General features: G+C 33.9%; 1 protein-coding gene across 1 annotated transcript; it reads right to left on the minus strand.

Moving 5' to 3' along the window:
- Positions 1-5,983: 5,983 nt before the first annotated feature.
- LOC128990277 (runt-related transcription factor 1-like) lies at positions 5,984-21,213 on the minus strand. Its single transcript, XM_054412597.1, has 2 exons — positions 20,677-21,213; positions 5,984-6,105 (listed from the first exon to the last, which is right to left on the minus strand). Exons 1-2 carry the CDS (start codon positions 21,089-21,091, stop codon positions 5,984-5,986), a joined length of 537 nt encoding a protein of 178 aa, XP_054268572.1. The 5' UTR covers positions 21,092-21,213.
- Positions 21,214-26,894: the final 5,681 nt, after the last annotated feature.

The raw sequence follows: 26,894 nt of genomic DNA on the forward strand, positions 1-26,894 counted from the left end.
TACTCCCTGTTATGGGTATTTGTTGGGAAGGTAAAAAATGCAAATAAATAAAAATACAATTAATTAGTAATTTTAATTTATTGATGAGTAAAATATTATTTAGAATAAAACGCAATTCCTTGTGCATATCAAATATAATTTAGTTGACGCATAGGCCTATATAAGAAATCATTTCCTCAAGTACAAAAATGATCTAAGTGATAACTGTTAATAATGTTTTGTAACACCTGGTAACTCGGAGCCCACATTACGCTTTAGGTCGACCTTTTTATGAAAGAAAAATAATTTGATCTTTCTGGTTAAGATTTTTTGAATGGATAACAGTAACTAGAGGTCGTCCACTGGTCAAAAACTCGACCAAAAATGTGTAATGTACAGACTTCTCTATTCTCACCCCACGCTGTAAATAAGACATGTGATAGGCATTTCTTCCATATGTTTTGAGTTTCTGTTCATATATCGTTGTTATTTTGTCACCAACGGCAATCCATAAGGCCCATGTAACTTTTTAAAGTTTTTAAAATTCACTTGCGTTTATTTTTGTCTATTTTAATTATTAAAGGGATTTTGCACATCTGCAGGCAAATATATATCTATCAGTTTGGGTACATAATCCCTGCGATGCACACGAGCTGAGAAAAAAAGGTTTTAAAGAAACATGCTTGCCTCTTAATATATAGGTTATATAGGTCACGAGTAAACCTTTCGATTCGTCGTTCTAGATTAGAGTGGGATGTCTGTTCCAAAAAAAACGACCGCATAAGATTACAAAGGATATTTTTCATCTCTCAATTAAATAATGGATTATAACATTTTGATAACACATTCTCCTAAGGCCACCTTAAGCTGGTAGTCCACATATCCATAAAACATTAATAGGGATTTTTTTTCAGGTGATGAGGAAGTTCATACTTATGGTATTTACTCCACGACAAACCATAGGATTAATTAAGTTAATTTTATAGTGCAGATTTCTATCACACTACTAACATTATCCAATCAAAGAGAACAAATGGTTTATTTAATGAGATGATGCTATAAAAGGATATTGATCAAATTAAATAAATGTACTCCTTACTTAATAATCCTCATACGTGATATAAAGGATACAGTAGCTATTTTGCGTAAAAATATTATTTGTCCTACGGTTCATGTATGCATGAAATGGGTAGTTTAGATATAAAAACAATGTTTTACTATTTTCATTGAAAGTTAAATTAATAAAATTAATTCTAAAGTAAAATGTAACACAAAATGAAGAACACCCAACATAGAAGATGTATAAAAAAAATTCAAAAAATTAAATTTACCAAAAGGACATTTGAATATGTACAATAATTATACTAATCACTTGCACATACTCTGCCCTGTGCAATCCAATGTGGTATAACAGTCAGTATTAGGTTATACTACCTATTACAAACCTAATGCACTCTAAACAGCACAGTGGGATGCCATTGAGAAGAATATGATGCTATTTATGTAACTTTTCTACGAGTAAATCAGGTGGTCAGTGGTGTAGGTGGTTTAGTGGTAATTAATTACCATATATAATGGTAATACCTGCAACGGTTTGTTTGTTATTTACTAACTGTATTCCTAACCATAAACGTATTTATCTTTTAAATGTTTACCATGCGAAATGTGGCTCTTTCAGTAAGTACAGGTAGTAGACAGGTTTGTAACTGTTGAAGTCCACTGTTGAAAGTAATAGTAATGCTGATTAAAAATATTTATAAGAAAAACTTATATATTAGGCCTACATAAATAATTTGTAAATAACAGTTAATTTGAGTGTACGTTATGAAATATTCGAATACATTTGTCTAGTTTATTGGGGTACAATTTACAAATAATTAGACTCTTAACGGCTAGCTTAGTTGTAAAATGTAAGTCAAAGTGTAGTGATTGTTCACACACATCCTTTGAACGATAAGAAAACTATCTTGACAACTTAACCACATAAACAGATCTTCAGGTCTATATCAAAAGAGAAATTAGCTAGAGCCTTCCTAAGGAAGTCCCAGAGTTTCCCAAACTTTTGAAAAATCTGAAAGCCTGTTTGGTCATGCAAAGAGGTCAAACCAATTTTTGTTAACCAATATAGCCAAATATTAATGATATTGCTAAATAGATTGATATCGCTTGATATTATCGATTATCGTTAAATAGTATAGACATTTCTGAATAGGGAATAGGGTTTAATAATGCTGAATAGTATGAACTAACACTAATCGATATTACCAAATATTATAGAACAGCACTAAATAATATCGATAGTACTGGTTATTACGGATTTACTTAACATTATATCGATATCGCTGAATAGTATCGATAATCGCTCTCAGTGTGGTCGATTCTTTGACAACCTATCATATTCGTTTCGCGGCGGAAGCAAGGTGGGCTACATATGTCGGACAAGCTCGCATGTTATCCCTAATGTGCCTGTTTAGGCTCATTATTAAATTAGAATACCAATTTGTACAACCGCCCAACGTGGCGCTATTGTATCCACACGCACCCACCCCACAACTGGGGTAATAGCGTGTTTAGGCGTGCTACCCGCCTTTTTGTCACTCAAATACTGCTATTAGTTATGACTGCCCTAAATTATAGTTATAGTATGAAAGAAATCATGTTATGCATGGTTAGTATTGCTATTACTGTTGGCTACAAAATATGCTAATATTGGTTTGGAGGGGCGAGCGAGCTGTTCTAGTGGTTAGGGCGCGGGACTTCGGTTCCAGAGGTCCCGGGTTCAAATCCCGCCATATCACCAATGGATTTTATCCATGTGATAATGCCGCAACCCCTAGGTCTAGCCTGAAGTAATGTGAAAAACAATTCCGGGCTCGTGCCTAGCGTCCTAGGAAAAAAAAAGAAAAAAATATTGGTTTGTCGAATTTTTATTCACTACAATTTGATTTCAAGAAATTAGTTTTAAGTATATAAATGTGATTTGTTGATGTGTGTGTGTGTGTGTGTGTGTTTATTGTTATAGGAGAAGCTATTGATATTTCCTCGCGATTGTAATGATTTTTTCTTTGGAGACATCATACAATATTCTAGGTTAAGTACAGTAAAGCCGGGTTTACACTATGTAGCAAAACCTGCTATATAGCAGATTTGTGTAACATCTAGCAATGTTATATAACATTTGCTAGAAGTAGAAAGAGTCACTTTTCAAAAGTGCTATATAACACTGCTATATGTAGCAGATTCTGCTATATATAGCAAAAATTGTGCTATCCATCGGGAGTCGGTAAAGATCAAAAGAAATGCATGCTACATCTAACATTGCTATATGTAGCAATGTTATACAAATATTTTTCGTCTAGCATCTGCTATATGTAGCATTTAGTGTCAACAGTTCACAAAAGTTCACAGTTGTAGCCTCCTGTGTACGGACGTTTTTGCTCGGGGATCTTTGTTTACAATGGAAAGACTGTAAAGCGACAGTGCGTGGGATCGGGATGCTATTATAAACTTTAATTGAACTGTTCCGTGGACAACCGGCGTTGTGGTCATACGTAAAACATTTTTGAATCTACTATCGTCTTATTTCGCGTTTTAATTATGGATCGCTTCCGCTTCTGACTTCCGATCACCGTGATAGCTGCCTCGAACAATGTCTCTTCGGCTCGACATTTTCGATACATAATGTAAATGAGGTTGTGCTACATATAACATATAGCACGGGCACCGGAATCACAAAATTGTCTGTAACTTTTTTGTATCGTAAAAGTTATATAGCAATGTTATATAGCAAAAGTTATATAACAATGTTATATAGCAAAAGTTATATAGCAGTTTTTGCTACATAGTGTAAACCCGGCTTTAGTTGTAGCTTTTTCCAACCCAGATGGTTTAAAAGAGGTGCAGACTATCGGAATTTAAATTGTAAAGTACAGTATAAAAGTAAGTAGGTAAATCATTCTATGGCAGCCAATAACTCAGAAAACAATTAAAACTTTAGGTTTTTGTTGGATTAATCAGAAAATTAACGCACATTATTATTTACAATAAAAAGGTCAGTTTTTACCTAACCCGGACATTGTAACACTTTTTTTGTAAAAATAATTCAGAAATTGGCAGTAAGTTTATCAACTACTACAAGACATCAGAAAAACTACATAACAAAATAATAAGATATGTTATCGGGATTATTGAAAGAAAAGAATCCTGAAATATCTTCTTGTAAACTTTTTGACTATTGCATTTTATACAGTACTTCCTAGACTTAACACCCATAACTTTATAAATAAATTATAATGATTATAATACTATGAATAACTGTCCAAATTAGAGCACTACTGTAACATATACGTATGTATATCCGTTTAGGCTTAATATTTTTTTAATGTTATTAGTTAAAGATCTGCATTAAAAACGAATCAGCTGGCTAGAACTATGGTTGATTAGATTTTAAGTTCTGCCTGGGCAATGTCCAGTGGACATGTCATACAACAGTAAGTTACTGTAAGTTATTGTACAGTGTTGTCCAGAATAATGCTAATATTTTGTTTTGTGACAGCTCAGCTAATTCATGGGTTCAGAGAGATGATTTTTGCGTCAAAGTTTTTCTTAATTAATAGCATTGTTTGTACTTATAAATTGTTTAAAGTATTCTACTTTTCTAAGGTGTCATAAAAAATAACAAGTGTAAGTTAAAACTATGCAATGTTTGTTTTGTGGGTGCTAAGTAATAAATAAAACAACGCTCTGTCAAATAACAATTAAAGTTAATTTAAACCTCAAAGAAATATGAATACAACTAAAATTAATGAATTAATTTTTTGGAATTGTTAATACACTGTAATTGTTATTTTGCACGTCATTCTTTTATTTATTACTTCTCACCCGCAAAACAAACATTGGATAGAATTCACACATTATTAATTTTTTGCCACTTAAACATTAGAAAAGTTGAATAGTTTGACGACTTACAATTACGAAAAGTTTTATAAATTAAAGAACCATTCAACGCAAAAATCACCATAAATTAGCTGAACTGCCACAAAACAAAATTTTAGCGGTTATTATGGACCACCCGATACTGAAAACATATGTTAACTATGAGAAAGGGCCATTAAACCCAAACTTTTCCTATTGAATATGACTTTTCATTCCACGTCACTTGGACAGAAACAGGACTTACTGTGTGATTTCTCCGCAATTTCTGAATCCTCCAAGTAAATTTACATAAGAGTGGAAGAAAGCTGTCGCCAATGGGACAATTTGGTCTCAATAAGCGGCATCTCAGTTGAACACCTTTCACTAAATTGAAGACGTAATTTGGTCGGAGAGAAGGGATCATGTTCACACGAACTACTTCCAGTCCTAGTAGCGCCGGTCATACGGATGCCGAGGTTAAGTAGTTTCGGGTCCTTCTGCTTATTACATTTGGTCAAGTAACTAACAAAAGTATTGCCAAATAAAATTCTAAACTGGATTTGACAATTTTACATGATTGTTTTGGAAAAGGAAATTCAAAAGGGTCGTCAATAACTACAGGTTTTTAGGCTTAGCGTATTTATTTTATCCAAACATTTATGACATGTTATGGTCACTTATGATCATGACATTGACCTACTTTTATTGCTTGTATTCGTCCCATAGACTTTGCAACCATTAGTGTAACGGATGTGTAGATATTAGAACAGAAACCGTATGTATCTTAAATGACGTCACTAGCCCAAGTATATACTAATTAAAAATGGCTTGCCAGTTTTTTTGACAGTTTGATATAAATATAAATACAAGCATGTTTACTTTCAAGTCAGTGATACAATTTTATAATATTTATGATCGATACCGTTTCTGTTCTAATAGCCGCGAGTGACACAATAGAATGAAATTTGAGTAAAATGGTCATGAACTTCGTCGACTATTTGCTTTCCCTAACTTGTATGTAATTTAACTATAAAATCAGTTGTTGGCTCAGCATCCAGAGAACCCGTACTTATAAACTTGCATGTCTAAGTTACTCACTGGTCTTGGACCTAGGTTCCCGGGGTCCGTCCACGGTGACCTTGATGGCTTTGTTGTAGGTGGCGACTTGGGGAGGGTTGCAGGATATTGTGATCGTGATGCTGAAGCTCTTCCCTGAAATGAAACAAAAATTGTCAATACCCAGAAAAAAATACAAGAAAATATCCATAAACTACCCAAGAATCTTAATACTAACTCACCTCGACACTCACGTTTATACATATATCGTGAAAATAAGTTAAAGTAGTTAAATATTCCTAAGACAACCTTATCCATGACTAGGTAATCCTCCAAACATTTCATTGAATGTGTAACTTTACCGCAAAATATAAAGTGCAGTTAAATAATATAATATAGCACAAGATTTTATACGCTATCAGGGAAACCTTAACTGAATCGACTGATCTTAGTCAGTAACAAAGCTACACAGATCATCTCACAAAATTCTACACTCATCCTTCACGCAAATGTGGGTTAAAATACGCGCGTAGGTGCGCATAATGATAATTATAATCAATAATCTAATTCTATAATTTGTATAAAATTTAAGGTTTAATTTTAGGTATACCTACGAAATTATATATTTACGAAATTGCAGTAAGTTTTTGTTAATCTGCGTGTAGGAGTTTCGACATTTTTTTGTGAAGAAAATCTAAATTTATTTTGTAAAGCGAACTATTAATAATACTAAAGGAATGACGTGACCGAGGTTATAAGGAAAGACAAAGTATTAGGCAGTGTTTTGATCTTGACCATCCAGTTGGTAAGAGGAAGTGGACTGGTTTGGGAGCGATCTTGTCACAAGGGGGAGTCGAGGGTGTAACTGGAGAAGGGCTGTGGTGATATAAGCCTTCAACAAACTCATAACTAGTCATATTTAAAAAAATTTAAATTTAAGACTTTTTGTATGTACTGTATTATTTTTGGTGCAAATATGGACCTCGAAATAACAAACGCATGTTAATAATCAAGTCTACGAATTTGCTTTTATTTGAGGATTCGTTGGTGTTGTGGAACCGTAAGAGAAAACTCAAATTTATATTTTTCACAATTATTGTGATGCATGATCTTTTAACCATTAGTTAGCTAAATATTGAGGAAGATTAAGGAATATATGGCGTTCCGAAATTGTAATGACCCGTCTCCTGCCAAAAGAGTACTACCTTCCTTCCGGAAAAATCCTTCTAAAAAAAAACACTCTTAAGCCGATGACTGAAATTTTATAGTTGGATTGACATTTGAAATACTGTGAATCAAATATACCTAATATCTTAACGGTTAGTTGATGAAAAGTTAATGGAATCTAAAAATTCTTCGACGCTCCGAAACTGTAAAGAAACTTTCTCTAAATTAAGAAAGAAAAGATTTTGTTTTACTAGTACTTAATCTTGAGCTTGTAATGTGGAAGAAATCAATCCTTGAACAAAACAAACTCAAATTCAAATGCTACTTTACTTAGCATCACTTATTACAAAGCGCTAAAACCGCATTGAACGTTTGTGTGAGGGGTACTAGTTCAATTCACCAGAATATGTCCAAAATTCTTAGGCTTTTGGACTGATTTCGCTTGGAAACGTTTGTGATTCTTCCTAACAAGAATGCGGCTGGAATAGAGAAAAAAATTAAAATAATAATCATACTATAATAGTTTCAAAGATTTCAGCTGCACTAAAGTCTTTCAAACTACATTCAAAAGCCAAATTTGACCCACTGACTAAATACCTAAGCCGAAACTAATTTCGCCCCGCGGTCGGCCGCTGCCCACTACTCTAGTTGTGGATATGCAGGGTGTTCCATAATACAAACGCCGCACCGAGATTCGATGGCGATCTGAACTGATAAATAGGACAAATGCAATCTGCTCACCCGGAGCACATAAATATTTCGTGGTCGCGAACGATTGCAAAATATACCGAAACTACGGCAGCCTGCGGTCGCGGGGTGAAATATGCATGGATGCATCTCCCCCCCTCCCCCCCCCCCGGCGGATGCACCCCGGAGGATGCTGTGTTAGGGGATGAACTATCACGTGATCGATTGTGAGTTTTTGTTCGTCATTCATATTGGGGCAATATGGATGTGGACAGTTTAGTGCAAATATTGGGATGTTTTTAAATGTAGCATTACACTTTTTTATCCATCTCTTGTATATAATTTTCTTATTAGTTTGATGCGGGCAACTGCTGTGTGAATTACGAATCTCACTTTACCGAGCCTCTAAATTGAAACATCAAACTCAAATGGGAAAATATACAAAATTTCAGTTTAAAATTTGAAGAAATTCACAATTTTGTAGATGTTGGTAGATTAGAGGATTTTGATGGATTTCTTGGGTCATTATGAGTTAAAGTTTTAACATAAAATTGCATTTATTAATGCACAATGCAAAATTGCTTTTATATTACCCATTCGAATATCCTAGAAGTGGAATTAAACGAAATCAAATTATATAATCACCTCATATACGCAAATGGGTATGTGTTGTAGCACAATGCTTGATTTTGTTTTTATGAGATGAGTTTAAAGTGATCAATATACAGTAATTCAAATCAATAAGCAAACTTATTTGCAAACATAAGATGGAAATTAATCGATCAAGAAGTATTTAATCTTATACCAGTATGTAGAGCCTTTCGCTTGATTGTACTTTAATAGAATCAATAGAACGCCGAAAAAACAGTCAAATATGTCAGTAAAACCTTCAACCAACAGTCATAAAGGTTGACCAAAAAGTTATTTTTCGATGAATAAAGTTGTTTTAAGTTTATATTTTATTTAGGGCATTATTTTTAGTGTGATGTAAAATGCCAAATTAATTCTTAAACGACATTCCCAAAAGTATTAGCATATAAATGCACTTATACATGTTTAGAAATACCTATATAAAAAATGAACTATCATGTTAAAATAATACTGTAATTATTCTAACTAAACCACATAATAATGTAATGCAACAGTTTAAAGTATGCGAAACACACAAACAAGGTTGCATTAGAAATAGTTTACTTGGTTTATAAAGAAAATTAAACTCTATTAAAACGCATAAAAATGCACACAACTAGATGAATCAAAACACAAACCACAAAATCAAATCCACACAATTCTCATCCGATTCCTAATAAAACCAATGTCAACAGGAGATTAACAAATCAAATGTAAGTAAATGTCAACACTAAACTATCTCAACACCAAGTGACTCTTATCGACACGAGCAAAGCAACCGAAACGAATTTAAAGTTGGAAAATGAGCGAGAGTAGAAAAGATCCTTTCGGCTCGTGTGGTTCACCATATGTTTTTTACTTACTGTACCATTCTTAAGCATCATATTTTACAAAAGGAAAGTGCTGTATTTTGGGTATCCTTATAAATCAGCTCCCAAATTTGCGTCTATCGTTCATGATCAAACCGTTGTTACTGGTGTACGCAACTATTTTTTGGTCTGTGTTTCTTGCGTGGAAATAAGATGTATCGAATAACATTACAGAACGAAATAATAAATTCAAATTGCAGAAATATCTATACATTTAATTAGCCTAAAAACGACCGAGGGGTATTTTGTTCTGAAATAAAACATGTTACACAATGATAAACATAAATAATTTAGAGTATGATATAAAAGTACACTATATTCTTTAATCAGAACTATTTTATTCTTTAACACCAGTTTAAAAATGAATAAGATTTACAGCAGATGTTTTTCGACTTTAGCTGGAATTTTTCATCCCGCCTAAAAAATTACCAGCTCCGCGGAGTATGGAATAAACAGTTTTTCCTGTATAACTAAATATTTTAAGTTGGACTGAAGACAAACACGGAAAAAACTATAACTTTAACGATATTTCTAATTGGTATAGTTAGGCAGTGGAGAGGTTTGGTTTAGGTTTTAATGTCGCGAGCAGAGTTGGTCGCCGTGCGTGTGAAGGCGGAAATTGCCCAAATCACGCCACCATCAGAATGTTGTGATTGCAGAATGCACATGTAGCCGAGCTGCACTGATGTGACGGGCTACATAGCGACAGAGTCATGTGACCACTCGATTGTGGCATTAGAGTCATGCACACGACGGAGTTTTTATTTCCTAAAAGTGCAATTAATGAAGAATCCATAGAAAAATTAGTGTATTAAACTAGTTATGACACCAAGAGTCTTTGTAACTATGAGATGACTGTGTGTCAAAAGCACGCCTAAAAATTGTTTAAAACTTAGGTATATGGGACTTAGGTAGGGCCTACTTAGGTTGGAGCGCAGAACTTCCTGGAGGTCAAGGATCAAAACCCGGAGATCAGCAATGTTTTTTAGCTACGCAATGGATAATCTGTTTATCAATCTAACTACAAATGGAAAAAATAGGTCTCTATAACGGTATGTTTCTGTAATGGAATAGAATATTACATTACTAGGACCAAAAGTGGAATTTTCCGGTGCGAGAGCTATTTTCACGTACGAGGTGAAGCCGAGGACCATTTTAACGATTATAGATTTGTTTAGATTAATATATTAATAACTTCTTCGTCACCTATAATTGACTTAACAGTTTGTAATTATTTGCACCAGTTTGTAAACGTTCTTATTCCTCTTCATCTCTTTCCCGTAGTTTCTATGATGGTTGGTAATAAATTATTTCTGAAGCTGTTTCCGTCAAATCATCAGGCATTTTAGTCACATTTTGAGCAATTTCAAACATGCACTATGCTAAAACACAGCAAAAAAAACTAATGCCTGTTTCTGTATTCATTTAGATTGTGCAACAATGAAAACAGCTGATTTCGATCATTAAAATAAACCGTAACAAAACACTAGCACGCGTAGTGGGTAAATGGAGAACTAATCGAGAGGGAAAATCTGCTGATCGTTTTTCCCTCGCTTTAAATTAGAGCTTGGGAAAAGACTACTTTCTTTGATAACAGATGTTATCGAAGAAAGTACTTTCGGCACGGAGTGATAAAAAACTTATTCCACTAAAGCTTATACAATTAAATACTCAACGTAAATATTAGCAATGTAGTCAAGGTGAGTAATCATTGGGGCTTCCATCACCATTGAAATTTTGATCACGTTCTTTTGTCGGTGAAAATTACAACCGTTCCAGGAGTAGAATATTAATAAAAAGAAAGTTAGAGAAGCTTGGGTTTCCCCTCGGAGTATTGTTAGGACCAATGAATATAGCTTTAACCATACATATTTTTATAGAACTATAACCAGTTGTACACTCAGAAATTATTATAAGTCAGCTGCAATAATCTCCAGATCAAAAAAATATTACTCCCTCTTTTCAATGTAGTACCTTTGACTATCAATACAATATCTTCAGTATCCAATAGTCAATTGCGATACTAGGATATCGCGATACTGCGATAATTGTTAGTAGTATAGTCAATTGTGTTAGTACTACACAATGGTAGTACTATGATAATTGACCATTGATAAAATATGCTAATTGACCAGCAATTAAAATTTTGTCGTGGCTAAAACATTTCTTATTCAGAAGATTTGGTAATCTACACTACCGCACTCAATTTGACTACGTTCGTTTTCATCTACAACTTTGACAATGTCAATGGGATTTTTGCTGATCACAATAGTCGAAGCTAGACGGAAATGAACACAAGCCATACTAGTTTTTTTGCTAAAATTGTTTATTTAATGAGAGTCCAAAGATCCGTGTCTAGTTTACCTCTGTCCGGCAGACATCAACAGCTGTGTGGCTTGTGAGTCATTGTTGATGTCAAGGCCAACAGTGTCTGATGCGTAAGTTAACACGTTGGTGACTAAGTGTCAAGATGTGTTTGTGGAAATAATGAATGGAAGTGATTTAATAAACAAATGGATATTTTACAAACAGTACAAATTACTTTTGTTATTAATTTTGGTATTACAGTATCCAACTCGCATTTTCTCGTATAGAAAGCGCCAATGCCATTCAAAATAGCAATCCATTAATTTAAAAATACATTCTATTGACATTTTTGAATTTTGAATTTTTTTCCCATTTTAATTTTTCTTTTAAAAGTGCATATATATTGCGCAAGTTATTTAACTTACCAATTCCAAAACACGAACATTGTTGTAACAATCACGATAAAACTGCTTTAAATTGTTAAGCTGTCTTTTAAAGGAATCAATCTAATGAACAAATTGTTTAATCATTGTTGTGGTTTTAAACCCGTTATGCTTAGTTGATGTTTATGCTTAATTGTTGTCATATTTGTGTTGTTGGTTTAAAACTGTGGACAAACGTTTATCACCTGTATTTAAATTGCAAGGTTGCTACGGTCAGTTATTAAACGTTTTAAATCAGTTGATAGCTTGTACAGGCTACTGTGTAAATAGGAAAACGAGCGAGACACTATTTTATTCCGCCCTTGTAGTCGATAGATGAAAGTGAAATGCAATATCTTTTTGGTCAAATTATTTGCAATGTAATATCATATTTTGTAGCAACAACCATTCCATTCATACTGTGAGAAATAAGTTTACCCCTTTTTGCATGCAAATTAAATTCAATAATCTTATATGTTTTCCAATTCTTAATTCTGTGTTGTGAAATTGGACTGTAATAAATACACTATAGTAGCTTAATGGCTTACGTGCATTACATATTTTTGATTACTAAAAAACTAAAATTTGTACCACTTATTCCTTTTAGAACTCCATGCACTACGTACTGCAAAATTAGTTAATAAACTCAAAGCCATTTCAGTGAATATATAAACCCCATGACAGCCCCATGATCCGCACAGCCAGACTCCGCCATGTAACGGTCACAGAATCTCAACGGCGCCAGAGTAATTGTCTTGTATCTACTACGAGTGTCTCCCAGATGTGACCGTCAAACTTCCGCACTGACTCACTGACTCACTGGCAAAAACCAAACGAAACTCCAAGCTTCCGGAGGAATCAAAAACTGGTCCGCAGCTTGCGTTGCCTCATCATTGCCACGCGACTGTGACACATGTGGGAGTGAGTAGTGTAAAAAATGACCTACAAAATGCCTCTTAGGTTTATTTGTGGAAGAAAAAGTTTGGAAATCGGTTCTTCTGAGAGTTGAGATTGCCTTAAGCGTATTGCCTTGCTAAACTGTCTATGAATTAGGAATACGTTGACCTAATTGGTTGTATTTATTTCTAAGAACATCGGTTGTCTGTTATACTTCCTGATTGGTTCCTGATTGGTATTTTTCCTGTTTCGTTTACCTACTTCCAATTTGGTGAGTCGGTGGCTCATTGGAGCGACGGATTTTGTATCCAAGACAACAATGTGTTGTGGATTTGGATTCATTTTTAGTTATTTTCAATTATACATAGGCTACCAATCCAAATTGTTGTTAAACGATATATTGGTTTAATCATTTCACTTCGTCACATAGGCCAAAGTAGCACGTGAACGTGAAAATATGCATGATTTAAGAAGCAACGGACCCCTTAAAAAAATTTCATCCATTCTACATTAAGGAAGATGACAATAACCATGCAAACCACACAGAAGACAAGGATGGCAATGTAAAACCACCAAAATAGCTTATGGTTTCAGATTTTTCCTTCTTAGAAGAAGTGAAAAACACTGATTCATTGAGTTTAAAACTGATCAGGCTCTTCCTTAATCATCCGTACAGCTTAATTCCACATTCATCCAATTCAATGCGTTACTTTTCATTCAATTGAAATCTTCTTCATTCCATTCCATTATATTCGATTGTTTGTAGTTGTCTTGCTGTCTTGATTTTGTGCCCGAATGTTCACTTGTAAAGTTACACTGGTTCACAACACAGAGACAGTGTGAACACCATTGCCTCGTCTCCTCGTCCTGATATCAGTTGTCTTGTTGTCTCGTCCTCGGTTGCCCTGTTGCCTCGGTTGTCCGGTTGTCCGGCCCACTGACGACTGATACCCTCCCTAGGTATCAGGTTACCTCATTCAGGTTTCTCTTATAAACACGTGATAGGAAATCCTAGCAAGCTATGCAAAACAAAATAATGAGCTTCCTTGGATAAATTTGTTGCAACATTTGACGAGGGATTTGAAAAAATACCATTTTGAATAGATTTATTTTTTTTTAATTTATTGACTGCATTCAATGTGGCTAAACAGTTTGAAAATATATGATAAATATGATGCATTACTTTAACTAGGCAAGATTTACGAAGACAATTTTGTCCAACGTCCATTACGTTAATGTGCGTATGATATTATAGGATTTATTCAGAAAACATCTGATACCGGTATAGGTTATAGTAGGAACTCTTTGAAGATTTGTAGGGGTGAATGTAATGATAAATATTATACGATATTTACGAACTTTCCCGATTATTTATCTTGATACTCACGTAATCTAACATCGATCCGCGATATTGCTAAGACCACAAGTGATTATCAAAATGTCAAAGTTAAACATATTTGAGAGGAAAGTAAAAAAATATGACACGTTCAAAACTTAAACTTAAGCTTAATCTCGTCCCAGTTATCCCTAGACAAAGTTTAAAACCAATGGAAATTTGAAAATTAAATATTTTACATCATTAATAGTCCAGGAAAATTAGGCTTATAGCTCCTAAAAATTGGGGAAAAGCTAGAAATCGTTTTAATCTGCTCTAGAGATCCTAAATAAGTAAAAAATGAGTTTGCGACAGATTCTGAAGTGAGCAAAGTGTATGGAAGGGGAAAAAATTAGCCCGATTTTGCTATTTTTTTAGTTTTTTGTTTATAACTCAAACACAGTGTATCAACATACACTGCCATTTGGTGGAACACGCTATAATCATAAAGAATAGGATGACAAGGAGAATTTTAAAATTACTGAACTTTGACGATCTGTTGTAGCAGAACGACAGAACCGATTTTAATGATTTTAACGTCATCTGACGTGGAATGTAATGATCTTTAGAAAAAGTACACAAACGCGTTTTTGTGGGATGCACTGTTTTTTTTTTTTTTTTTGAGCGACAAAATAAAAAATGGCCAAAATTGGCCTAGTTTTTTGTATTCCATACACTTAGTTCACTTAAGAATCCGTCTCAGACTCATTTTTTACTTTTTTAGGATCTCCGGAGCAGATTAAAACGATTTCTAGCTTTCCCCCAATAGCTCTCTTTTGCCCTAATTTGCCTGGGCTATAAGAACCTAGCCGAATGAAACAGTTTTGTAAATATTCTTCCGATTTGTTAATGAATATGTAAGAAAAGTGGCTTAATTTGAGCTAGGCTATACCTAATAGTAAACTACACGTCAAACCCCTATTAGTAACACCAGGAAATTGTTCAAGAATTTATTCTAACTTTTCCAAAAGTTCAGAATGGGGCAACTCTCTTTTAGCACCTATGGTCTCAACTCCGAATTGGCATCATCTTCAGGTGTGCTAACTCTAACTGTTCAGGTTTTGAACGCTTGTAAACGATTCTTCTTGTTTTATATTTTACTATAAGCATTGTAGTACAATTTGTTAGATTTGGAAACAGAAATAACTATATTCGAAGCGTGACTGACAGTTTAGTGATCCATTAACAAAAAGCGGAAGACCTTGAGTGAAGTCGACGATTTTCGGGTAAGTCAAGTTCTCCTTGTGGCGGAACCGTCGCAGAACAGTGGGTTTGCGCCGAAATGTTGCGATCACTAGTTCAGTTCTCATCGCTAGTTCTGAATACAATCACTAAAGAGGACCACTCGTTCGATCACCTGCTTAAATCTTGTCTAGTTTATGTTGTGCTTGTATGTTTTACGAGTTCATATGTACTATATCCTGAAAAAGAAGCAATAAAATATGGGCACTCTAGTGTCAAAATCTTTTGGTTGGCCTGGACTTACAAATAACAACATATTATTTGTGAAAAATTTTCTCTCGTATTGGGGATGAATTTATTAACTTTACTAATAATTTAAAGAGCTTAATAAATTTATTATTATTATTATTATTTATTATATTTATTGTATGTTCTATATATTTAATTAATTATGTAGTCCTCGTTAGAGATTTGCTACAGAAAGTACCTATTCGTAAGTATTCGAAAGTACCTTCAGACTATTTTAAAATCTTTTTACGCGCAAAACTCATATAATTTTATGTTTTTCTCGATTTGTTACAATTTGGAAGAAGTATCCGGCTTTTATTGATACCATGGTAATCGAATATTAAAATTACATATTTGTATTTATGTTTATATACGTTATTTATTTCTCCTTAATAATTTACCTCCACACAAAAAATACATCATCATTAATACTAATAACTTTTACAATAAAATCTACTTGTAACAATACACAGACTAATTTAAAGCTATGTCAGTTCTAGTCTAACTTAACCTAACCAAACCCAGCCTAAATAACCGGATTTGTAAATAATTAACTATTTTCACCTGAAATAAACATTGTGGTTAATTAATCATTAACAGTTTTTGAATGTTAGACCTTTATTATATTTTTTAACACTTCTTACTATACTAGCACGTGTTTTTTTTTTTTTTTTTTTTTTTTTTTTTACCTAGTCATTGGAGTAGTGTTTTCTCATGTCAGTTCTTTAATTAACATTTTTTTAACTTTTCCCAGATTTTTCTCGTAGAAAATTTGTTTTTCACATTAAAATTAAATAAAAACATTAATACCTATTTAGAAATAAATACAGGAAAACAGGGAGAGGAGCAAAATAATCCCTATTGCAATAGTAATAGTTTTATTAATTTGTTTTCTTTCTAAAACTGACAGGTTGCCTTAAAATTAGAGTATTATTGTCATAAAATTGAACTTACAAACTTGTCAAAATAGTCTACGTAATTATTAGAAGAAAAGTTTCGAGGTAGCTCAGTGACCTTGAGGCTTTATCATAACCCAAGGACAATAAAAAGTTCCCTAGAGAAATATTCTTATCACTCACACTATCACAACGATACGTCCACCGCCGCCGCCGCGCCGCACGGTGTGTGTTAACACATGTTAATTCTTGTAAAAAAAAATAAATCAGTAAAAACTAGTGTTGCCACCACCATAAAAGTAAATTAATAAATCTGAGCTTAACCTGTTTTGGAATCTGTTTAGTCAATCGGTTGTTTCAATATTGTGGTTTCTATGTACTGATATTATTAATTAATTCATTCATTCTATCCATGTTATTCGTTAACTATGATGTAATCATCAGCTAGCCGAATATTACATCTTATAAAAATACACTAGATTAACTCCGCTTAGGTTGGAATTGCACACTTCGGAGGGTAAATATACATTTATTAATGCAAGGTATGTTGATCACATTTTTAAATGAGAAGTTTGTATAGACCTATAAAAATGCATATAGATAATTAATTCATTTGGGATTAAAATTTAAATCGTGCACTAAGTAAGTAGTATTATTTTAATCGAAATATAACTAAGATTAACGAATTTCAGTATAAGGTAAATATGAATGGTAGGGATGGAATGCACGAAGCAATAGGGTTTAAATATCTATAAAAATATAAAAATAAGATTTTTTTTAATGTGGATAAGTGTAATCTGGTGTTTTTATAGGTAACACGACTCTAAACAGTAATTCAAAGGTGGCTTTAACTTTGTTGCAGTAGTTGCAAGGGAATATGACGGAATTCTCAATGATTTCTGGTAAGATGGAATATTCGTCAACATTATATTGTTTTAGTTTTATACAGTTTTATTGCCCTCATAAATACATTGTTATTCAATACTATATGCAAACTACTCAGTTGTTTTCATTTGAAGGCCGTAGATTATATTTTGATATCTAGACCGAACACACACGCAAATCAAACTCTAAAATGTTGTCTTGCAATTTTGCCTTGAAATTCTTCAAAACCCCTTTTGTTCAGTAGTGTATTTTAAAGTTAAAAGGCAATAAGGGAATTTTTAGGGATTTTTTGCAATACAAAAATGCTTATTCAAATAGTACTAATTATTGGCATAGTTTTGTAAATCCTTTTTACGGAATTAGTAAGTTTTGATGTATTCAGAATTCTTATTGCATTAAAAAGTAGTAATTTTTTATTAAATGCTTATTTTCTTTTGGAGAGAATTGTTTATGATTATGTTAGTTTTTTTATGTAGAAAGATCAGTATACCGTAGTATTAAGCCTATTGTAAATACTGAAATAATAGTTATTCATTAACTATGAAACTTAAACAAGAACTAAATTTAAAGCTAAGCGAAACCGCGTAAATAAAGTAAAAATGTTTTTAATGCTAAAGAAAAGTGACATTAACACTTGCACTATTTAAATTTTTGCATTTTGAGAAAACAAAAATAACATCTTACAATAATATATATATATTAATAGGCAAGCATGTTTCTTTAACCTTTTTTCTCAGCTCCTGTGCATCCTAGGGAAAATCTACGCATACTGTTGGAAACATATTTTCCTGTAGGTGTAAAGAATCCCTTTATAAATTAAAATATGCTAATAAAAACTGTGCAAAAAATGAATTTAAAATTTAAAAAAATAACATGGGCCTTATGGGTTGTCATGTCGGTGACGAAATAACAATGAAATATAAACAGAAAATCTAAATAAATGGAAGAAATTCCAATCACATGTTTATTTACAGCGTGGGGTGAAAATATTGAAGACTGACCACTAGATATTTTTGGTCGAGTTTTCGACCACGGGACAAACTCTCGTAATAGATTAATACAATAGCAATCAATATTTTCAAAAATGAATTTACATTTTATATATATTTCTTTTAAGTAACACTAATTATAAATGTACAGCAAATAAATTTTAGTTAATGGATTGATAAATAACATTATAATCAACGCTGCATTAAGAGCAAGATATCTATTGTACATAAGTTAGATATGGGAGTTTCAGTTTTAGAACAGGGTTTTGTAAATAAAGTTTAATTTTAAACCGGAACTTATGTTAAAGTGTGGTCAATAAGCTTTAAATCTAGTCTTAAACTGGTAATATAGTAGAAAAGAATGCCTGTAATTTTTGTGTTCTAGTTATAATTCTGTAGCCAGACAACACATTTTTATGTTTTTAAAGATTGATAAGTATATTCAAATATATTTTTTTTAGGAAGTACCAGTAATAATGATATTATACATGAATACAATTCTTCTGTTATTTGTGTTACTGCTATAAAATAATAACGAGAATTTGTTTTTGAAATAGGGTTAATGGATTGGGGAATTGATACGCAAAGTACAGAATTATCAATATGCTCCTTGACAATAATTACTTTACCCAAAAAATCTGGGCCCCGCAAAGTTCCCTCGTTGTTGCAGTTGAATTGTTTTCACCTCCTTTTGATACTTAAAAACAAGGTGTTTGTTGTTTCTGTATGCAAATAATTTGCATTTTAAAACCAAACATAATCTTTATAAATAGAATTAGACTTTTACCAGTGCACTCTATGGATTATTATGAGCCTTCTGTTTTTGCGTTCTTTCTCCTTTTTTGTTCACACAATGTTAGCTCATCCCTACGATAAACAGTGTCTATATCTGCCGCTGTCGTTCGATTGACGCTCTAACCGTTTTAAAGATTGTCTTAAAAAACTAATGCCGCCAAAAATAGAATTTAACTTTATGGAACAGATTACTCAAGTAAGATGTAGGCTTTCAACTAACCCAATTAAAAAGTCTATTAGTCTATAAAGTATACATAACCAACTGAAGTCAGTTAGGTAATTACGGTTAATTAGCTAAACCGTAACAATCGCGAGTTAATTGTACATTTAACAAAAATGCCTACTATCAAGAAGTTCGTACAAGTTTAAGAATTTGTAGGCGTAGCTAATTGGTATTAGGCTACTTATTTATTACAAGTTTTGAATCGGAAAAAGGGCGAGTGCCCAAAAAAGTTGTAATTCAAGAAAATATTACAAATAATACGGTTTTTGTAAGCTCACTAAAGTCTTAATTTTGGACAAAGTTTTATGACTAAAGTGTCAAATTGCAGGAAATGTTGTCAAGTTAAAGAATAACGGTTATATCCTTGGCTGGATAGGCTATGCCACGTTTAGAATTTATTATTCATACAAATTTACATGTATTTCTTATAAGAGGAGTATTTGAAAAAGATATTTATTATTTTATTGTATCTTGTAAATTGTTGAACCGAAATAGTTACATCATGTACTTTTCTTGTAGAAAATGTAATCTTCTTTGATTTAATAGTTTAGTATTGTATACAAAAAGTTTATGGTTTTCGAGTTATTTAGATAAACCTAAAAATTGACCTTTAGAGCCCCCTAGCCCCCTTAGCTCCGGGGTGGTGGGGGCCACCGGTGGGTACTTTTCGTATGTTGTTTAGGGACCCTTCCCCTACTCCTGTACCAAATTTGGCTTATACATGAATATTTTCCTCTATTTGGTAATGTTTTGTCTTCTTCGCCTGGACTATGATAAAACAACGGGCTAATACTCCGGAGTTATGATAACACTGTATTACAAATCATCTCAGGGATATTTCCCCGCTATGGTAGAAAAGTACTTTGTTAAAGCTTAAAAATAGTTTATAAATGTGATTTTTCTTGCAATTTAACTTGTGAGTCTCATACTATACTATTGTATACTATTAGCTCCAAGGAAAGTTCATTGTTAGTATTTAAATGTGTCCTACAAAATCGAACTCTTCACGGATCAAATGACAATGAATGTTTTATTACTTCAAAGTTGACCAAGAGCGATTAAAAGTCCATTTTTTGCAATTATTTGTTTGAGAACTTTTAGGTATAAATTCTTACCTCTTCCACTTCTCCCCACAAATCTGAGATCGTTGAACTTGGCGACTTGTCCCTTCATGACGGCGGTGCAGTTCCTCAGTTCGGCGCAGTAGTTCTCGTCGTTCCCGGCGCGGACCGTCACCAGCGTGCCGTCCACCACGTCTCCTAGAGCCACCACCTTGAAGGCCACGGGCAGCGTCTTGTTGGATCGCCAGTGGGAGGGTAGAGCCGAGCACATGAAGTACGGACTCCCCGTCCTCACCAGCTCTCCGGGGTGCTCCGCTTGTATCTCGCACAACACTCTCTCAGTCCACCACAGTTCGTCTCCCGCGCACGCCTCCCCCTGGGCATCTCCTCGGCGACCCACCCGTTTCTTGCCCCCTTGGTACCCGTGGCCTCCAGATGGGTCGGAAGTCATGATCCCCGGCAGATGCATTGATCCACTCGCCCACCCTCGGGCATCCGAACCTTGTCCTTCCACCCCTAGCACTTCCGCGACACTGTTGACATCGCGAGTGTCCTAGACGCTTCAAAACTACAAAAGAGTTCTAAAAGTACCAAAGTATCAGAATGAAGCTACGACTCAGCCACGTGTTCGGTTGACACTTGTTGCCGCGTGTACGACATGTGACTCACACACGCACGATCACAGCCTCTCTCGACGCTAGCGGGATACGGACTGGTCTCTGTTAACCATCGTGGTCGCCCCCCCGCCCCCCTGCCCCCGACCGCCGCCGCCTCCTGTCATAATTTCATGGGCGATCTCCCCCGCCCCCCTTACACTCCGCTCTTTTCCTCTCTGCTTCATTGAGTCGGTCTCACGTCTTCTCATTGGTCGGCGATGTCGTGATATCGCACACGCACGCGCGCACACGGTCCTATCATTAGGTTTCTTACAGATATTGCTTTTGAAAGAAATAAATAACAAGGTCGAGAAGATAAATGTAACACTTTGTCTAGGAACAAATGAGAATTCAATGGCATAAGGTGAATTAGTTGTGGTCCAGATGTGAACTTGAGAGGAACTTTTTTTGATTAAAATTGCTACAAGGGAAAACTTTAGGAACATTTAGGAAATCAAACCTGTTCTTTTTACCGTAGCCCAAATAATTTATTTTCACGTTCTTGCGTAACAAAATGTATCGTCCCTTAAAACTTAAAATCTTAATTGTTGTTTCATTTTTTAAGATCCTTATGAAATTCTGAACGTTTTAACCACTTTATTGAAAATAAACCAAGTGGCTTGCAAGTATTATCTTTAAATAGGTGTTTGTTTATAGCAACATAAACTATACAAATTATTGCAATAATAATCCTACTAATATTATAAGTGAAAAGTTTAGATGTATGGATGGATGTTTGTAACAAGTAAACGGGAAATACTGGGCTGAAATTTGCTGTGATGATAGCTCGAACATTCCCTATTCATATCCCAAAAATCCTATCGGGCTCCGCCCCAGTGGCTCTGGAGTTTTCCGTGTTAACCTTATAAGTATTCTTATATTTAAAAGGAATAAAATATTTTTGTCAGCTCTTTCACAAGTTGGTTCTATGATATTAAATAGCATTAAAAAGTTATAAAGTTTACCAACAGGGTGCAGCACGATTAATTTATTTTGCATTTATGACAGCATCTAATTGGACCAACTAGCAAAACAAAACTTTTAAAAATGAGGATCTCCCTTTTTATTGTTTAGTTGCAGTGGTTGAACATTATGGCTATGGTAGATGTACTATAACATGCCGTAAATTAAAAGAACCAAATTTTCTCAAACCGTGTCCTCTCCTATTGCAAACACAAAGCACGAGTACAACTGCAATAATAATACGCCAATCCCGTGCGAAGGACGGGTGCTCTGCTAGTGAACATTATAATTTCTGAAAAAAAAATTAAAACTAAATTTATAAACTTAAATTTTTTATTTATAAAAATTATTATTATAACGTATTGGAAAACATCGAGGTACCGAAATCAATTGGCTAAAAGGCGAAACCTTTCCTTGGTTTGGAGAAATCCGTCCACAAAAATCTATAAGACACATCCGAACAAATATTACGTATTATTTGTTTTAAATGTTCTAAGAAAACAAGTTAAACCAATGGATTGGCCTTATACTCATTTAATAGGGGCCAATTAACTCACAGAAGCAGGATGTGTAGTGAACAAAGCGGTGAATCAGTTCATTAGGCAGTTCTTTGATAGGATCAACTCATCCCTCCTGTGAGCGACTCAAAGAATCGATCAGGCGTCCCTTCAGTGATAAGTGATCAGAGTGATAAGACTCTGTCACTCTTGCGGTCGTTCGAACTCAGCCGCCTTGCTCTGATTTGCGGTGACTTCTGATGCGAAACAGATCCCACTAAAGTGTTTTAACATTTGAATCCGATGTAAAAGGATTTTGTGATTTACCTGATTGGAAAATTTCGTTTTAATCGATTTTATATCAATTTTAATGCGATTTAAAGCTTACATATTATGTAAAGCTTACATACTGTTTTTGTTTGTGCAAATATTAAGTATTTTTATTCAGCTAGGTACAATTTAAAGATTTAATCGTCGTAATATTTTGTAATTTTTTTTAAATTGTTTAGATAACGATTACAAATAATTGTAAAGGTTAAACAACTTCTTTATAAATTGATGTTGTCCAGTTAGACTATCGTTGATGAGGTTGTGATATTATATGAATATATTACATTTGTAAAAAAACAATCCTGGAATCTCCAAAATTTGTCTTGAATCGTTTCTGTAATCTTCCAATATTTGTATTCAATTTTATTAGAATAATCTTTAGGCACAAACCTAAATGTGACCCAAATATCAATCTTTCATTTTTGGATCCGATGGTTGGAAACGATAAAGCTGATATATTATGTATAACCATACATATTTGAAATTATTTCCCAAAAGTATTCTATTTTTTTAATCTTTAAAATAAAAATACAGGAAGTATTTATTATATTCCGAAAGCATTGACAGTTTTTTTTACAAACCTAAGAGGTAAAACATAATACGATAAGTCTTGGAGTTTCAAATATAATAAACCCCATAAAGATTGTTGTCGATACTTTTGTATCAAAATAATTTTACCAAACAATAATCAAGTCGCAATACAAACCAATTGGTCGAATCCTAAAAATATGATAAAGTTAATCGAAGTTCTTAATCAAATAGTTTCAATGGGTTTTCTAATATTACCTTCAAAAACCCAACTTAAGGTATTTTGTCCACAAGGAGAGGTATTTAGATGCACCAGGCCACATGTCACAGGACACTCCATCTTTAATGACCTCTGATCTGTTCAAAGTCCTCTAATGAAGTCCTCAGACCGACCGAAGGATCAGCCCAGGATCAAACCTAAGGACTGCGACACAGACTGTCAATAGGCTCAGTCCTTAATAGACTTGTCCTGCGTAAGCTGGTGTGGACTGAGGAAGTCAGTATACATAACGATTTGACTGGTCAGCACACTATTTTCACTATTATTTCTTTGTATTACAAATCCCTTTATCCGAAAGGTTATCTGTGCAAACAGAACTAATGATTTATTATAAAAAAAAAAAAAAACGCTTTCCCTTGTAATGTAAGCAGTAACACTTATACTCTTTGTTTAAAATAATTAAGTATCTTATATATAGATTGAAAATACATTTAAACAACCGAAAATTTTGCCAGGATATCAAACGAAATTTTCACATAGAAACGGTAAAAATAGTTTATTTTATTTTAGTCCAAGCAAACTATGAAAATAAACACAGGGATCGTTAAAAAGATTGCAAGACAATGTTTTATGGTTTTATTTTGTAGTGTTGGGTGTGCAGAGTTGCCAAAAATCGGTCCATGAAAAACCCCCAAAAACCACGAATATAAGAAAAATAATCTTAAAAATCTTTCAAAGTACGAAACGTCCATAAGAAATGTAAAGGGGGGAGCTTTCGTTTGAATATATCTTTAAAAGGTATTTAAAAACGGATTTCGGCATTTAAATGAGCGTGAAAATATAGTTTATAATGATGTGTCACAATATTATCATTACATTTAAAATTTTGTATTATATCCAATAAGGCGTATCCAAGATGGCGGCTAAAAACGCGTTCCCTTTTAAAATACCACCCAATAAATATCGGTGGTGGTCCCAAGTCAATTTCTCGAAAGATTTGCATAAAAAAAATAAATTGTATGTGGTATAAACATTTTTTCCAATGTTGGGAAAATCCGCCATTTATAATCGTGATTTTAGGGAGTTTTCCGTAGACCGATTTGTTTCAACTTTTAGTATGTCACTCTGCACACCCAACATTACAAAAATAAAACCATAAAACGTTTTATTTAAAATTTTTAAGGTCAAATCCTATATTTCTCTGACTATTTGGCCAGTTCAGAAATGGGACCGACAAAGAGAATATTATGAAGCTTTGACCGATTTAATTCAGTCTCGTCAACAAGTAAGACTCTTTGAACCTCTTAATTAAGTGCAGATTTCGTAGGAAGAGACTTGGACAACGTTGACTCTGTGATGTTTCTTAGCTATAATGGCCAATTTTATTGGCTATAGCGAATTATATATTTTTAACATACGCTTTAATCATTCACTTTAAACAAACACTTCCAATTAATTAATTTGTACTTTTTAGTAAAATTTCTGTCAAAATATACCTATTGACTCGATCAGTGGTGAGAATAGTAAATAGTAAGGTGATTGTACAGAATAAGTCATATGGGCAAATTAGTGATAAGACAGTTCGGGCGAAGAACCAATTATGTATTTTCTGGCTTGGCTCAAGACCACTACCTCTGAGATACCTTTTAGCATATTATTTAGTAACATGAAAATAACACGAATTATCAGCTGGGGGCCTTAGTGAATAATGCTCGCCTATTAATCAGAAGCTCGCTGGTTCGATCCTGAGAAAAGACAAAATCTTTTTAATATTTCAAAACTGTACCCACCTGTCTGTGATCATTGGGGTTTCAATAAAGGTTCCTGAATAAATAACTGGCTGATCTTGGTCAGTAATAAAGCTGTAATTTTTTTCACTCATCTCTCTTGTTTAATTTACTTTCATCCTTCAGTAATATTTGCCTCAAAATAAGCATTTTGTTGCGTCAGTGAAGTACATACTATCTGATAATATCTTTTTACAAAGTTTAAAAAATGCGGGGTAGCAAATTGACACAATTTACATGCACTTTACTCAAATAAAATCCAAGAATTGTTTTCTTTAAATTATTTAATTGTGTGTTATATATTTGAAAGATTAATGCATTTTCCGAAAACTATTTTTGTACAATATAACTTGAGAAAATCCCCCAAAAATACAACTAATTCTTACTCGGACCCGTATAATCTGAACACCAGCTGTATCAACGGACTTTGAGCTTTTTGCTTTGAAGTGAAAACAAACAAAAAACTAAAATAAATCTGTGATGGAAAACATATACGTAGAAAATCAGAGGAACGCGAAACAAAGCTACGGATTACACGGGCTAATTGTCCGCCAGGTCTGCAGTTCAGTTTGTTTGCTTGACAATATTTTGGACAGATTATTGAAATTTTTATAAACCGGATTGGCCTGACCGCAGGCCCTAATGGGTGCAGGGATGTCGAATGACAAAAACTCAATTCAAAGGACAATGATTGTGTAGAAAAATAAACTGATACTGAAACTGTGCACTAACTGAACTGTTATGCCTGAGTCGTATTGATTTTGTTTTGTTATGGAATAACTATGGTTGTATAAACGGTTTGTAAATCATCTACACCTAACGCAAACCTTTAAACGTAAATTAATCATCTTATTACAGAAACTCCTAATTTAATCTGGGCTAATTGAATATGCGAGTCAACCTTATTAAATTAAAATTAACTTGCTAGTGGACAGCTCTATTCCGAGACAGTTTGGTGTCCGTTTGTGTTTCATTTAATCTAGTGAAAAAATCATAATTATGATTTGGCACTCTTTTCTGAATGTCGAAACAGCAACTTATTATTGACGCTCTGTAACGCCTCTTTCACACGACGCGGCGCACGCCGTGCGGCGCCCGCCGGATCCGGCGTAGAGCTATGGGAGTATATGAGTCCTTTCACACTATGTCCGGCGCGCGCCGCGCGGCGAATTCGCCGCACGGCGCGCGAGTTAAGACAATTTTACAGGTGGCTAAAATGGCGGCCAAGAATGAGTTCAGCTATTATTGGGGTTTGGATTGCCATTTTTGGTATAGCAAATAGGCTACCACA

This window comes from Macrosteles quadrilineatus, unplaced genomic scaffold (assembly GCF_028750875.1).
Source record: "Macrosteles quadrilineatus isolate MER2022 unplaced genomic scaffold, UCM_ALF_1.0 Scaffold_3__2_contigs__length_128488019, whole genome shotgun sequence".
Taxonomy (NCBI): domain Eukaryota; kingdom Metazoa; phylum Arthropoda; class Insecta; order Hemiptera; family Cicadellidae; genus Macrosteles; species Macrosteles quadrilineatus.